Here is a 17,933-nt window from a genome sequence, read left to right on the forward strand (position 1 = left end):
TAATATTGAAAGAACTCACATATGTTATGGTGGTGTCAAAGATGAAAATTCCATCAAACGTTGTTAAAATCAACATAAAAAGGAACTGTATCTCAGACTTTCCCGCTCAGATGTCTGGTCATATTAAGATCTTAGCACTGCATACTGTAGTTGGTTTTGAAAAGGCACTGGAAGAAAAACATGTTATTCTTCCAATGCATACCATCTTTACATCTAAGAGCCATTCTGCTCACGCATTATTTGATCATATGGTTCAGGTATGATATTTCATAGATACATATCTTATACTCTATCTTAGATACTTTTATATACCTATATTGGTGCACCACTCAGTGACACACCCTAGACACACATGACCACATATACATTTTCTACTATACATTGCTATCATTTTTACTGGAAGGCTACTGTCCACCTTTGACCTCAGTGTCTTCTGCTGTCTATCATTACTCTGGGGGAGGCCAGCATTAGGAGAGTACCTTTTCAAAACCAACTAGAGTGTGCAGTGCTAAGATCTTAATATGACCAGACAGTCTGTCTGAGATACAGTTCCTTTTTTATGTTGATTTTAACAAAGTTATCACCCCTGAAGAAGGAGATACTTACACTCTGAAATGCATCGGGTGAAGGAGAATCATGCTTGTAACAATGTGATGTGGTGATACTTGATACAGATTTGTATTCATACCATTTTTTCCAATGTGTTCAATTGTTTTTATATACTCTGTTCAATAAATGTTACTTTTTCAACGTATACTCTCTATACTATATTAGTGCCTTAAAAGTCCACCTAGGGGTATCTAGATTGGTTTAAGATCATCAGGATGTGGCACAATGAGAGAATTGAATCGCTGATATAAATTTCTAGTATGAAAATAAGGGTAAAAAGCAAAGTCTTCCAAACCACGAAACCTGCCAATTTTACATCCTTACAATGTGATTTTATTTGTTACTAAATATAAGGGATCACTTACTTTTCTTTAATTGACTGTAACTGTAGTCATTTTTTGTTCAGTAAAGATATGGCAATGTAAAATGTTTTGTGTGTTTGGGTTTGTTGCTTGTTGAATAAGTTTGCCTTAATTGTTTTAATGACATAAAAGAAATCCAAGCACATGTTATTAACCATAACTACAGAGATCCAAAAAAACTCCTACAGGCCTTTCACACCAAGGCGATCCGTCTTTGTTTGAATGAGCTACCGATGCATCACAATGGACTAAAAATCTGAACGGCACCATTTTTGTAACAGTAATCACAAAGCGCCGTTGTATGTTACCATACGTTATGGTGCACCTAATGGAGATGTGTTCCCTTAGCGCATGTGTGGTACGTTACTACAATGCATAGACCCTAAGGGTTTAGAATCTTTTTTTTTTTTTAACTTTAGGCAATGGAGCATAATTGTATTCTGAAAGAGAATGGACTTTGTGCAGTATCTGTTTATTACATGTAGTCACTTCTTGCTTTAATGTGTGAAATGCCATGTACTTTATGCCTGTTTTGGCTTGGTGTATATACTGTGCATACATATGGTGCCATTCAGTACCTTTGAAAGTGTTGTGAAAGTCAACAGCACTCAAAGGAAGATAGTTTCACCATTTTATTGTAGACACTGTGGAGTTGATTTACTAAAACGGGAGAGTGCAAAATCTGGCGCAGCTGTGCATGGTAGCCAATCAGCTTGTAACTTCAGCCTGTCCAGTTAAAGCAGAGTTCCACTCAAAAGCCGAACTTCTGCTTATTCGTCTCCTCCTCCCTCCGATGCCATATTTGGCACCTTTCAGGCGGGAGGGGGAACGGGTACCTGTTTTTGACAGGTACCGTTCCCCACTTCCAGAGACAGCACCGCTGCAACGTCTCTCAAATATTCGCCCCCCTCCTCCTTCCTCTGCTGCCGGGCCAATTAGAAAGCGCAGAGCGCTTCGCTCATGCTCAGTAGGGGACCGGCTGTGAAGCCAAAAGGCTTCACTGCTGGGTTCACTTACCAGGGATGGTGTCGGCTGCACCCGACAGCCAACCTGAAGATCGGCTGGGGTGCCGACATTGTGGGATCCCTGGACAGGTAAGTGTCCGTATATAAAAAGTCAGCAGCTGCAGTATTTGTAGCTGCTGACTTTTAATTTTTCGTGGGAGGGCTGGACCTCCTCTTTAAGCTTTGACAATAAAATGTAGAAGCTGATTTCTATGCAGAGCTGCACTCTCCAGTTTTAGTTAATCACCCCCACTTCAGCAACCTTTAGACTCAATTTATCTCACCCCTAACCCCGCACCTTACATCACCACCCCTCCCCCCTTTCTTTTTTTTTTCCTCTCTTCAGACATGGTATATTCGCTCTTAGGGAAATCCCCGAGCGTTATATCACACAATGTGAATGGTCTCAATATCCCTGAAAAACAGGCAAAGATATTGAAGGAACTGAGAAAAGCTAACCCTGCAATAGTCTACCTCCAAGAAACACACTTCAAGAATAATAATATCCCCAAACTCACTGACAGTCACTTCACAAAAGCTTATCACGCCACAAATCCCATTGCTAAAACGAAAGGATATTGCTCAGCAAACATTTTCCATTTGCACCAACGACACAACTTGCCGACCCAGAAGGTCGCTGTATCTTCCTCAGAGGTACATGGAATGGGACACCTGTTACTTTAGCCAACATGTACTTTCCAAACAAAGCACACATCACATTTTGCCACAAAATAATAGATGAACTCAAATGATTCGCAGAAGGATGCATTGTATTAGGAGGTGATTTTAATATCCCCCTAAACCCACAACAAGATACATCCTCAGGTTACACTTATGTCGCTTACAAGATACTAAAATGTATCAATGCCCTGTACACGCGATTGTACTTTCCGCCGGAAAATGTACGATTGGACTTTCCACCGGAAAATGTACGATCAGAGCTTGTTGTGTCGGAAATTCCGACTGTTTGTAGGCTCCATCGGACTTTTTCCATCGGAATTTCCGACACACAAAGTTTGAGAGCTGGATCAAAATCCATTTGCATAAATTCCAATCTTGTGTAGACAATTCAGACACACAAAGTGCCACGCATGCTCAGAATCAAGCAGAAGAGCCGCATTGGCTATTGAACTTCATTTTTCTCGGCTCGTCGTAAGTTTGAGCCAACATCCGTCAGAAAAAATCTGATGGATTTTGTTGTCGGACTGTGCGATCGTGTGTACAGGGCATAAGACCTCACTACAATCCTTATCTTTAGTAGATTCTTGGAGATCCACACATCCCTCTGACAAGGACTATACCTTCCCCCCCCCACACACAAAAGATATTCCAGAATTGACCTAATCTTCATCTCCCAAAGAGATCTGATCAATTTAACTAGAGCAGAAATAGGAATAATATCCATGTCAGATCACGCCCCCACCGCCATCACTCTTCAACCCAGCCTTATTAACAGATCAAACCATACAAGATGGCATACATGAATCTATTAAAAAGTACTTTGCAACTAACCTAGATTCAGAAACCAAACCACTAAACAACTGGGAGGCCCACAAAAGCATAATCAGAGGCGAATTCATAAAATGGGGAGCCAGAAGAAAAAAGGAAAGAGAAAAAGAAATCACTACCGTATCCAACAAAATAGCCTGCCTAGAAAGTTAACATAAACAATCCCTTACCATTAAATTAGAGGAAGAACTCACAAAATGCAGACAAGCCCTTAAACAGATATTAGATCTCAAAACCAGAAGAGCACTTTTTTTCCAAAAGAATATCTTCTATGAACATGGAGACAAAAGTGGGAAGTACTTGGCTAGAACACTAAAAGAAGCAAACATGAGGGACATATACATGCCATACGTAACAAAACATTTACTTTAGAACATACACCTGAAAAAATTGTGGAATTATTCCATTCGTTCTATGCAGCCCTATATGACATAAAAACACAACACAATCTTTCTCATATCATGAGCTCAAAGGAAGAAACAATACGAGAATTCCTGCAGAATAGTAGATTACCGACCCTTGAGCCAGATGATATAAATAACTTAGAAGAACCCATCGTTATTGCAGCAATACAAGAAGTAATTAAGGAACTAAAAACTGGGAAGAGCCTTGGCCCAGATGGTTTCACATCCCAATATTACAAAACATTCACATACCTACTTTCTAAACACCTCATGTCTGTATTTAACAATCTAGCGAAAACATAAACATAACTCTGACTCCCTCTTAATGGCTTATATCGCAGTCGTTCCAAAACCAGATAAGGAGCTCACGGACTGCGCCAACTTTAGACCCATCTCCCTTCTCAACGTAGATCTAAAAATCCTTACTAAAATTCTCGCAAACAGGATAAAACCCCTCTTATCAAAAATCATCCGCCCAGAACAAGTCAGCTTTATGCCTGGTAGGGAAGCCAGAGATAATACAACCAAAGCATTAAATTTAATCCACTCTGCCAGAAACTCCAAAATCGAAGGCCTTCTGCTCTCTACAGATGCAGAAAAGGCCTTCAGAAGGGTTTCCTGGGACTACATGTTTGCCACAGGTTCACACATTGGCCAAGGAAACAACATGCTAAATTGGATAGAAGCCTTATACCAACGTCCCCAAGCTAAAGTCAAAGTAAACAATACCCTATCAGAACCAATCAACATTCACAATGGCACTTGCCAAGGCTGCCGCTTGTCACCACTCCTCTTTATACTTACATTAGAGCCACTCAGAAGCATAAATCTAACCACAGATATTCATGGATTCCAAATAAATAAAAAAGAATACAAAGTAGCAGCCTATGCAGACGATCTGCTATGTTTTATCACGCAACCACACATCTCCATTCCTAACCTCCACAAAATATTTAAGACATTCGGATACATTTCTAATTTTAAAGTCTGCCAAACCAAGTCTGAAACTCTCAACCTTACCCTATCCCCCGACCAACTGAACCCGACAAAAAGGAATTGCACTTACAAGTGGGTACAAAAAAGTCTTAAATACCTAGGCGATATTCTCGCTACAAATATTGACTCTATATATGATGCCAACTATAAACCCTTACTAAATTCTATATCAAAAGACCTTAAAAAGTGGACCTCAAAATTATTCTCTTGGTTTGGCAGAGCTTCCATACTGAAAATGACAATTCTCCCTAGGCTACTGAATTTTTTAACACTTTACCAGTATATATTCCCAACGCATTCTTCACCAAACTTAAAGAATTACAAAGAAGATTTTTATGGGTAGATAAAAGGCTTAGATTAAACTATTGACTACTTACCTCCCCCAAAAACAAAGGCAGCATTGGACTCCCTGATTTTTAAAAATACCACATCGCAACTCACATCACCAGACTTATAGATTGGCATTGCCACAGAGACAATAAAGACTGGGTATAGATAGAACTCTTCTACAACAAACAACAGCTATTGTACTATCCCTGGACAAATCACTCTAAATCACTCAGAAACACAAAACACCCCCTGATCACTACTACAATAGAAATTCTACACAAAATTGCTTCCACACACAAAATAGCCTCAATCCCTGGCCCACTAACACCAATTGCCGGTAACCCAGATTTCACCCCTGGGCTAAACCAAAGAAGCCTTCCGAGACCTAAACACAGCTCAAAGTTCCTGGCATCCCATTGCTTGCTCGGAAACAAGCTAAGAATCTTAGACTCATTTCAAGAAGAGTATGGGGAATCATTTCCTGGCCATTAGTTCTACATGCAATTAAAAAGCTTCCTACTGAACAGTAAACACAGAGCTTCATACTACTTACCCATGACACCTTTGGAACATATCTGCTACAAAAGATCCCCGGTACTTAAATCAACCTCTTTGGTTTACTCCTGGTTGACCCAATCAACTCTTACAGAAAGCAACAATCATAAAGAAAGATAGGAACTAGACCTGGGTACCAAAATTAGCGAAGCTCAATGGGAAATAGCATGTATCTTAGCTCACAAGTGTTCAAGAAGCACAAAGACCCAGGAAATATCCTACAAAATTTAAACCCAATGGTATGTGACGCCACAAAAGGCCAGGAAGTCGTTCCCTACAACCTCTGATACCTGCTGGAGATGTGGCACAGATATAGGCACGTTTTTGCACATTTCGTGGACATGTCCCCTGATCCTGGACTACTGGAGAAAAATTATATTTTGGATAAAACACATAACTGAGACCAAACTAAACCTAAATGCTGCAGCCTGCCTGATCCATGTTAATTCATACACACTAAGTACAAAAAGACGCTCACCAGGCACCTATTAAACGCAGCTAAAACCATGATCCCCTTATATTGGAAATCCACCCGCGGTCCAGGAGACAGGGATTGATTTGACAAAGTTCAATACACCTATAAAATGGAAGAAAGTTTAGCAATGAAAAAAGAAACGAATGCCAACTTCAACAAGATGTAGCAACCCTGGTATCTGTTCACACTATCAGATCAGTTTGAAACAGCAATCATGCCGACCCAATAGACTCTGGGTTTTAGCAGATAAGAGATATAATAATATAGCCTTTATACTACCTACATTCATTATATATTACCAAATATTATGCTCATTTATAGAACTGTATATTCTAGACTAAATGTATCAAACTTGTTTTGTAACATAATGTTCTCTGTTCACCCCCCCTCCCCCCCCCCCTATACCTACTCCCCTCCCCCACCCTTCCACCCACAAACCAAACTACATACAATTAATACTGTATAAATGCATTGTCTTTTGCAAATTGTGCAATGATTATGCAATTGTTCGCCGACATAGATTGTTATACGCATAATTTGACGATTGTTATCAGTCACCTGTATGCTAAGTTTGCTTTCAATAAACTTTGATTGTGAAAAAAAAAAAAATCACCCCCATTGCCACAGACCAAATGCCTACGTTTTGGAGCCTTTCAGGGTCCCTTCTTCAAGGCTGGCTGCTTCTGCAACTATGTCTGTGAAAGGCACATTGATGGTTTAGCTGGCTGCCACCAGCTTGTCATTAGATCGAAGTTGATTGGTTCCTAATCGCTGTATCTGACAGCAGTCACTGTCAGAATCCACACCGTCACAGCTCTGATATTGGATGTTTATTAATGCAAAGACCATGGGGATGAATTATTAAAGCTGAAGAGTGCAAAATTGGGTGCAGCTCTGCATAGAAACCAATCGCCTTCCAGGTTTTATTGCCAAAGCTTAATTGAACAAGCTGAAGTTAGAAGCTGATTTTCTACCATGCACAGCTGCACCAGATTGTGAGTGCACCAGTTTTAGTAAATCTCCCCCCTTGTGTGCTAGCCATTGCAACCAATCAATTATGCTTTTCATGCATTTTCATATACTGTATGAAGAAGAATTGGCTTGCCACATAACATGTACAAATTATTCATCAGAGGTAGTGGTGAATTCATGTATTTGCTTAGGATTAATAAAGCAGAACTCCAGGCAAAATCAACAAAAAAATAATGAATAGCCCATTGAATGGTAACATAAAAGCAGCTTTTGCTGCAATATTATCTTCAATCCAAAGATTTTCTACATAGTACTGATAACCAGCCACATTCAAGCTCCTTTTTCTGAGTCCATGTAATTCTGGACTCTTCCTAGCCTGCGACTGGACAGTGAAAGGAGAAGCAGCACAATGATGAGATCATCCATATCACTCTGCTTGCTCCCCTATCAGCATCCTTCTTGTCAGCGCATAAATTATTTATATGTAAAATGCTGTGTAAATTGACTGCGCTATATAAGTACCTTAATAATAATAATAACTGAATGGCTCCTTGTGCTGCTGCTACCCTCACATTCCAGCCCTGCTTTGTAAGGACTATAGGTCAAATTCAGGTACTTGCAGTGCTTAAATGTAAAAAAATCACATCTAATTATGTATTAATGATTACAGAGCTGCAGTAATATGTGTCTTTTATATCTGCCTAGAGTTCAGCTTTAACTAATGCAAAACTGAACCTTGCATGTGTCTAGGGTGGAAGAAGCTGTACACCTCATTTACTTCCCTGTGTTCCATCCAGTGATGGTTGCTGTCTGTTGTTTCCTCATCATTGTGGGCATGCTGGGTTACTGTGGAGCTGTGAAGAGCAACTTGATACTTCTTGCCTGGGTAAGCTGAAATTTGTTCTTTCACCTACATTTTCAAAATGATAGGGTTTCATCTCAGTAATAACCATTCTAACATCAAATAACATTTCTAAATCAGTGTTTGTATACTCTTTTTCTGCAGAAATAGAATGTGTTTTCAGATGTTTTCTGTATTTTTAGCCTACACCATTTTGTACTATTTTATTAAAGCATAAGTTCACCTTTTAACAAAAAATAATAAATGCAGTTTTTTTTTTTGCAGGTAAAAAAATGTGAATTTAATTAATTATCCTGTACGGGCAAGCAGATACAATCTGACAGGAATAGGGAATGAACTACCACAGCGCTTTGCAGCGCTCCACAGCATCATGGTAGTTCATTAAAAACTACAAAGCAATAGCCACAAAGGCTGCCAGACCTTGTTGTTTCCCATTCACAGAACACTGTAAATGAATGATGCGGCTAGTTGGGTGGAGTCCCACTCGGCCACGTATTTTTAAATTGTGACAGCTAGAGGGCGGTTGCTCTGGCTGTTAGATCTGGAAATTGGGGGTGGGGGCTGGTCTGTTCGTAACATGTTACACCCTGAAAATGGGTGTAATGCCGCGTACACACTGTCGGACTTTTCGATTGGACTGGTCTGACGGACGCCGACGAACCAAATCCGACGGACAATCCGATTGTGTGTGGGCTTCACCGGACCTTCAGCGGACTTTTCCAGTCGCAAATCTGACGGACTTTAGATTTAGAACATGCTGCAGATCTTTACATCGTAACTCCGCCAGACCCAGAAATCCGCTCGTCTGTATGCTAGTCCAACGGACAAAAAACGACGCTAGGACAGCTATTAGCTACTGGCTAGCAACTTCCTTATTTTAGTCTGTTGTACGTCATCACATACGAATCCGTCGGACTTTTGTGTGATCATTTGTAGGCAAGTCTGTTCGTTAGAAAGTCCGTCGGAAGTCTGCCAAAAGTCAGTCGAAAGTCTGTCGGACAGGCTGTCAGACTTTGTTGCTGAAAAGTCTGACCGTGTGTACACGACAAAACATGTAACATGTTATGAAAGATGAACTTATCTTTTACATTTTAATTTTATTGTAAACATTTTGGTGAAATATGAACATTACAGTTCTTTTGCACATTTTCATACATGAGGCTGAAGACCAGAGGTGATAAAGAGCCAATGAAACCATCAAATCTTGCCACTCTGAAATGCTTTGTAAACTTTGTAAATATTTCCAGCTCTAGTCCTACGAATGTAGTAGACTTTCCTCTTCCCCGATCTTTTTACGCTTTTCACTCCCACATTCTCAAACCTCCCTACCTTCAGATGATGCCCCCCTCTAGTAAGCAGGCACAATTTGGGGGAAATTTGGATACTGTGAAAAGGAATAAGATGACATAGCATAACAGGCTCCTCATTTATATTTTTCATGCCATTATTGAAACTTTATTATGAGTCTTAAGCTTCACAACTCTGACAGGTTGAATGTGGTGTGTGGCCTGCGGCGTCTGCTACCGAGGGAGGTCTAGGATTCACTGAACATTTATTGTTGACATTTATTACATAAGGACACAGACTGAGCTATGCAGGGTTCACAAAGAGCTTCTGCTGCAAGCACCATATGATTGTCATCACAAACATAATTTAACACGTAATGGACATGATGTTACCATTGCAGCAATTGTATACTTGTGTTACATGACTTACAATAAATTGTCTACAGTTGCTTGGCACTTCTGCAGAAAGGCAGTCTGATAACTGTGCTGCCTGGTTATTTTCTGTGTATTTCTGAGAGATTATTTGGAGTTTGGAGTTGGCAAATGTCATCCTGCATAACAGAGATTAGGCAGCTGTGTTAAACTTCCTTCTCTGGGCTTTAGTGACCTTTGCCCAGACTCATCATTACATTAATTTATTGTGTGCAGATAAGAACTAATTTATATTTTGTGTTATCTGGCTTCCTTTTTCCTCTGAGAAGTAGCAGGCAGCCCTCCTCATTGTTAGGAGTACTGCTGTACAGGCCCAAATGTGTTGTACATGTTTAGTGATGAACTTGATTCAGTCTAACACAGTTTTTTAATACATGTCTTATAACTCTCAATGATATGATGTACTTAGTAAAATACTGCAGTATGAACTGTATTTTTATATTGAAACACCACTGTACCAGATGTACAATAGTCACTTGGATTTGACTCAGAATGTTTACAGCTGTGACCAGCTCAAAGACAAAAGAGTACTATAGTGTGACCTATTGCTGGTAAATCTTCCATTCCTTCACTGTGCCTCCTAACAGAGACTTATAAGAAGCCAGCACTATAGTTGCTTTATGGCTTCTAGCACCTCTAACCATAAAAATATACACTGAAAGTTTTTACTTAGCAAAACTTTTAAACTGCTATAAATGACTCTTTGGCCGTGGATGCATGAAGCAATGACTGAAGCATTTGTTCCCTGTAAGCTGTTATGCCCTGTACACACGGTCAGACTTTCCGATGGAAAATGTGTGATAAGACCTTGTTGTCAGAAATTCTGACCGTGTGTAGGCTCCATCACACATTTTCCATTGGATTTTCCGACACACAAAGTTTGAGAGCAGGATATAAAATTTTCCGACAACAAAATCCGTTGTCGGAAATTCCGATCGTGTGTACACAAATCCGACGGACAAAGTGCCACGCATGCTCAGAATAAATAAAGAGATGAAAGCTATTGGCCACTGCCCCGTTTATAGTCCCGACGTACGTGTTTTATGTCACCGCGTTTAGAACGATTGGATTTTCCAACAACTTTGTGTGACCGTGTGTATGCAAGACAAGTTTGAGCCAACATTCGTCGGAAAAAATCCTAGGATTTCGTTGTCAGAATGTCCGAACAAAGTCCGACCGTGTGTACGGGGCATTAGTGTGTGAAAATGGAGAGGTTGCTGATCTGCAGAAGAGGGTAATTGAGACTGGACTAGATTTATATTTTTCCCCTTCCCCACTTTTTAGGCCAACTGTCTTGTGCCCTCCCCCAAACTTTCTTGTTTCCTTCCACTATGCTTTATGTTTTCTCCAGTTAATGCTCCATAAAGTCTAATGCCCCATACACACGATCGGACTCTCCGACAACAAAACCGTGGATTTTTGTTCGAAGGTTGTTTGCTCCAACTTGTCTTGCATACGCACGGTCACACAAATGTTGGCCAACAATTACGAACGTAGTGACATGCAAGGTGTACGTGATATCTCCATTACGAACACTAGTTTTACAAGACCGAGCGCTTCCGGCTCGTACTTGATTCCGAGCATGCGTGGACTTTTGTGCAACGGACTTGTGTACACACGGTCAGAAAGTCCGACAACAAACCTTTGTTGGCAGAAAATTTGAGAACCTGCTAGCCAACATTTGTCCGATGGAGCATACACATGGTCGGACTTACCGCCAACAAGCTCAGATCCAACATTTCCCGTTGAAAAAGCCGATCGTGTGTACGCGGCATAAGTGTACCCTGAACACAAGAGAGAGCATGGATGCGCAGATCTCTCAGTTTGGTTTTGCGGATTAGAAAGTGATTCTGGATACACTGTTATATATGTGTTCCACTATCTTTGCTTGTTAGTTCATTAATGAATGGTGATGCCAACATGGCTGTGTCTCAAGAAAGTTATAATATTATAATATGTAAAATTGTTCATTCATGCATGATACGGATACATAATGACAGTGTTAGAGAAAAACAGTGATAACAATGATAAGTATTACTTATTCAAATAAGCATTCACACGCATATGGTTATAGTGTATGTTGAAAAAAAAACTATTTTCCTTCCATGCAACAGTCTATTTTTTTACCAAATTTTAAGAATCTTGAATGATGTCTATGAATGAAAACATCAAAAGTTATACATATTGTGTTCTGATGTACATGCTCTACAAGGGTAGCATATTTGTCAGTGTCCTAAAAATGACCAAATACAGATCACCCAATCAGTCTCCACCTTGCTCTCTTTTTGTTGAAAGTATGGAACATTAATTTTGTGACAACCATGATGAACATTTTAAAGTTTGTACAGACTCACCAACAAGGAGTGTGGTTACTCTAATACACCTTCACTGAAATGTGAGATGTCAACCAAGTAATCTGCCTAGGATAACATCAGCTGGTGCTACCTCTGGTGTGTGGGACCAAACCAACCACATCCCATCATATTTTTGAATGCAACCCTGTTGCTATTATGTACAGTGCTTTGTAAATGAGTACACCCCCTTTGAAAGGTACTATTTTAATCAATATCTCAATGAACACAAGAACAATGTACACATTTTTTCCAAAACTGAGTTTTACAGAACATTTGTTTAGCTCATTACATGAAAGTAAGATAAATAATATAACTTAGATTACAAAATCTTAGGTTTTACTAAAATTAGTTGATGCAAAAAATGAATACACCCCCCAACAAAAGCTACTACATCTAGTATTTTGTATGACTGCCATGATTTGTAAGGTGAGCACCAAGTCTTCTAGGCATGAAATTAACAAGTTAGCAACATATTGCAAAATCTATCTTTTTCCATTCTTCAAGAACGGCCTCTTTTAGAGCCTGGATGCTGGATGGAGAGTGATGCTCAACTTGTCTCTTCAGAATTCCCTATAGGTGTTCGATTGGATTCAGATCGCGAGACACACTTGGCCAATGAATCACGTTCACCCTGTTCTTCAACAGTGGCCTTAGATGTGTGTTTTGGATCATTGTCCTGTTGGAAAAGTGCATGACGTCCAAGGGCACGGAGTTGATGGTAGCATTATCTCTTTTAATATAGAGCAGTACATCTGTGAATTCATGATACCATCAATAAAATGCAGCTCCCCGACACCAGCAGCACTCATGCAGCCCTAAAGAAGGACACTGCCACCACAATGTTTCACTGTAGGCACTATGCATTTTTCTTTGTACTCCTCACCTTTGCAACGCCATTCAGTTTTGAAGCCATCAGTTACATAAACATTTATCTTGGTCTCATCACTCCAGAGTACAGAGTTCCAGTTGTCTTCTTCTTTTTCAGCATGGGCCCTGGCAAATTCTAGGCGGGCTTTTTTTGTGCATGGGCTTTAGGAGAGGCTTCCTTCGTGGACAACACCCATGCATGCCATTCCTCCGCAGTGTACGCTGTATTGTGTCACAGGAAACAATCACCCCAGTTTGGCTTTCTACTTCTTTAGCTAACTGCAGTGAACTTGCATGGTGACTTTCTTCATCCCTTCTCATCAAAAGTCGCTCCTGTCAAGGTATTAACTTCCGTGGATGGCCTGTACATCTCTGAGAGATGGTTGCAGTTCCAACTTTGTTAAATTTTTATATCACTTTTGCTACAGTATTCTGACTGATATGTAAAGATTTGCTGATCTTCTTATAGCCTTCACTTTTCTTGTGTAAAGATGTTATTTTCTTTCTCAGGCCTTGTGACATTTCTCTTCCATGTGGGGCCATTGCTGACAGCATGAAATGGGAAGGGTTTTTTTTTGTTAAGTAACACTCTTTTATAATCAACTGTCTGCTGGACATCTGTTTAATGAATAATTAGACTTACCTGTAGTTGAACTTTTGTTAATTAGTTTAGCTTTGCTTCTAATGCCCCATACACACGGTCGGACATTGATCGGACATTCCGACAACAAAATCCTAGGCTTTTTTCCGACGGATGTTGGCTCAAACTTGTTTTGCGTACACACGGTTGCACAAAGTTGTTGGAATTTCCAATCGCCAAGAACGCGGTGACTTCAACCACGTACGACGAGACTAGAAAAGTCCATTTCAGAACCAAGCGCGGCACCCTTTGGGCTCCTTTTGCTAATCTCGTGTTAGTAAAAGTTTGGTGAGAGATGATTCGCGCTTTTTCAGACTCGTGGCTTTCAGATCGTTTTCTGCGGTTCAGTTTGTGCTTGTGGGTTTGTATCTGCTCTTCAGTGCGTGCAAGCAAGCTACGCGTGACTTGGATTAGTCATTGTGTTCTTGTTCGTTCGTTGCTGTTTTTCAGGTCGCTCTTCACAGGCCTTGCTGTTCTTCAGTGCGTTCTGTTACTTCGTTCTGAGCAGCCGGCCGTTTTCTAGCCATGTTGCGTATACGTACTCCTCGTAGAGTTCGTGCTGTGTGGGGGCTTGGTGTTGGGGTCCTGACCTTGACACAAGTACAGTCCATGAACAGGGTGGGGAGGAGTTCATGGACCAAGAATTGGTTGCTTCAGCATGACCAGTTCTGTCATATGCCTTTGCTCCGTGAGATCCGTGAGAATAATCCTGATGATTTCAGGAACTTTCTCCGGATGACGGACCCCGTATTTCACCGTTTGTTGGCTTCGATGACCCCCTATATCAGCAGGCAGGATACCTGCATGAGGCAAGCCATCACTCCAGAGCGGAGGCTAGTCGCTACTAGAGGTCGACCGATATATCGGCCGATATTTGGCCGTTTTTATGAAATTGGCATCGGCTGATTATTGTGTAAACTAGGCCGTTTCGCGGCCGCCTGCAATACTGACCAGTGTGCCCGCAGCATGTAAAATGAATCCTCCATCCTTCAGCCGTGCGGCCGGCTACTATAGAAGGGAAGGAGAAAGTTTCACTGGCACAGCCCCGCCCCTCCCCCCCGGCGGCCTGTAGCAGAGGAACATCATTACCATATGACAAGCCTTTGCCACCTGACTAGTAAGTTGTAACTCCTCCCAGCAGGAGATCGTGGCCAGCACTAGCTAAGCTCCTCTTCCTTCCCTGCTGAGGCGGAGCTTGCTGGCTGCTTCTGTGTCACTTGTTATGTGATTGGCTGGTCAGTTCATCAGCGTCTATCTGCATGCACCTAGCCCTATCAGGTGCATGCAGATACCAGCATGTATAGAGGGTAAGTCACAAAAATTGAGTGTGCTACTGTGCCCCTCAGCAGACTTTATTTAATCTCCTTTGGCATTTAGAAAATGTATGAGGATGACTTTGTGTATATAAAAGAGTTGCATTGTGGAGATCCATTTTCACAATGCAACTCAATCATCTTCATCCCCACCCTCAGCACCATCCATCCCTTTCCACAACCCATCCCCATCCATCCCTCTCCACACGCATCCCCATCCATCCCTCTCCACAACGCATCCCCATCCATCCCTCTCCACAACGCATCCCCATCCATCCCTCTCCAAAACGCATCCCCATCCATCCCTCTCCACAACGCATCCCCATCCATCCCTCTCCACAACGCATCCCCATCCATCCCTCTCCACAACGTATCCCCATCCATCCCTCTCCACAACGCATCCCCATCCATCCCTCTCCACAACCCATCCCCATCCATCCCTCTCCACAGCGCATCCCCATCCATCCCTCTCCACAACCCATCCCCATCCATCCCTCTCCACAACCCATCCCCATCCATCCCTCTCTACAATGCATCCCCATCCATCCCTCTCCACAACCCATCCCCATCCATCCCTCTCCACAATGCATCCCCATCCATCCCTCTCCACAACGCATCCCCATCCATCCCTCTCCACAACGTATCCCCATCCATCCCTCTCCACAACGCATCCCCATCCATCCCTCTCCACAACCCATCCATCCCTCTCCACAACGCATCCCCATCCATCCCTCTCCACAACGCATCCCCATCCATCCCTCTCCACAACGCATCCCCATCCATCCCTCTCCACAACGCATCCCCATCCATCCCTCTCCACAACGCATCCCCATCCATCCCTCTCCACAACGCATCCCCATCCATCCCTCTCCACAACGCATCCCCATCCATCCCTCTCCACAACGTATCCCCATCCATCCCTCTCCACAACGCATCCCCATCCATCCCTCTCCACAACCCATCCCCATCCATCCCTCTCCACAACCCATCCCCATCCACCCCTCTCCACAACGTATCCCCATCCACCCCTCTCCACAACGTATCCCCATCCATCCCTCTCCACAACCCATCCCCATCCATCCCTCTCCACAACCCATCCCCATCCATCCCTCTCCACAACCCATCCCCATCCACCCCTCTCCACAATGCATCCCCATCCACCCCCAGCACCATCCACCCCTCTCCACAACGCATCCCCATCCACCCCCAGCACCATCCACCCCTCTCCACAACCCATCCCTCTCCACAACGCATCCCCATCCACCCCCAGCACCATGCACCCCTCTCCACAACCCATCCCCATCCACCCCTCTCCACAACCCATCCCCACCCACCCCCAGCACCATCCATCCCTCTCCACAATGCATCCCTATTTCCCACCTACGCCCGGTACAGAGAGGTGGCTGTGGAGGAGGGGGGTACAGAGAGGTGGCTCCACAACCACCTCTCTGTACTCCCCCCTCCTCCACAGCCACCTCTCTGTACCCCAGTGGCGGTGCGTCCATAAGGGGCGCACAGGCGCCACCACCTCTCTCCTGTCACTTCTCTATCACCATAGATAGGTTCATGCATGATTGCATGGTATTTCTTGGAAGCACCTGATTAGAGCCATAGGCTCTAATAGGCGTCCAAAAAGGTGAACAGCAGGTGCCATGCTGGGCGCTCGCTGTTCACTCAGCTCTGTTTTAGGAAAGCGATTCATTCACTTTCCTAACACTGAACCGCCTCTCAGCCAATCAGGTGCTCAGGTCTGTTACCTGTCACCTGATTGGCTGAAACGACAGGCGTTGTGATTGGACACCTGTACAGAGGACGAGAGAAGACATTAAGGATCGTGGAGGACACCGCCGCCATGACCCGCTGCCCCACTGAGACAAGGTAAGTGGCGGGCGGGGGATGCACACTGGCAGCGTTTGATGGGGCACATTGCCTGCGTTTGATGGGGGACAGTGCCTGCGTTTGATGGGGGACAGTGCCTGCGTTTGATGGGGGAGAGTGTCTGCATTTGATGGGGGACAGTGCCTGCATTTGATGGGGGACAGTGCCTGCATTTGATGGGGGACAGTGCCTGCGTTTGATGGGGCACAGTGGCTGCGTTTGATGGGGCACAGTGGCTGCGTTTGATGGGGCACAGTGGCTGTGTTTGATGGGGGTTTTTTGTTGCGCCCCCCCAAAAGTTTGAGCACCAGCCGCCACTGCTGTACCCCCCTCCCTCCACAGCCCCCTCTCTGTACCCCCCTCCTTTAAAATGACTAAGATTGTATATATATATATATATTTTTTTTTTAATAATTACAGTCTGATGATGGCTGAAAAGAAATCAAACCCAGTATGGCAGTATTTCAGTGAGCCAACATCAGGGAAGGCCAAGTGCAATATCTGCCAGAAATTGCTGAGCATGGGAGCAGAAAAAGGAAAGGCTAAAAATACCACAAATATCTGGAATCATCTGAAAGTCCACCACCTCCAATCTTATAAAGACGCACAGAGGGAGAAAGAAGATGCAGCTGCTTCTTTAGCCAACTTTCAGCCCACTGTAGTACAGATGTTTGATTCTAAAAGAAAATGGCAAAATACTGATCCCCGGTCCAAGAAAATTGATACCCTAATCACAGAAATGATTGCCACAGACAACCAGCCCTTTACAGTTGTTGCAGATATTGGCTTCCAACGCTTGCTGGCAACAATAGAACCAAGATATTCAATCAAAAGTGAAAAATACTACCGCACAGACATGCTGGACAGTGTGTACAAAAAGGTTACACAGCAGATTAAGACACTAATTGCAACAGAGAATGCTGGCCCCTATTTGTCCTTCACAACAGACTGTTGTTCTGGTGAAACAGAATCACTTATGAGCCTAACGTCATTTTATAGACAGTAACTGGGAAAGGAAACAGGTAATTCTAAATGTCAAGGCCATGTCTGGCTCCCATACTGGGGACTATATCAGGGAGATGTTC

General features: G+C 42.9%; 1 protein-coding gene across 3 annotated transcripts in view; it reads left to right on the plus strand.

Moving 5' to 3' along the window:
• Positions 1 to 17,933, plus strand: part of TSPAN12 (tetraspanin 12) — a 315,531-nt gene that overhangs the window by 74,892 nt on the left and 222,706 nt on the right. For all 3 annotated transcript variants that reach the window (XM_073619812.1, XM_073619814.1, XM_073619815.1), the window contains one exon: positions 7,967 to 8,102. In XM_073619812.1, coding sequence (XP_073475913.1) covers positions 7,967 to 8,102 — 136 coding nt within the window. The remainder of the gene's footprint in view (positions 1 to 7,966; positions 8,103 to 17,933) is intronic.

The sequence above is a fragment of the Aquarana catesbeiana genome, linkage group LG03, assembly GCF_042186555.1.
Source record: "Aquarana catesbeiana isolate 2022-GZ linkage group LG03, ASM4218655v1, whole genome shotgun sequence".
In the NCBI taxonomy this organism is placed as follows: domain Eukaryota; kingdom Metazoa; phylum Chordata; class Amphibia; order Anura; family Ranidae; genus Aquarana; species Aquarana catesbeiana.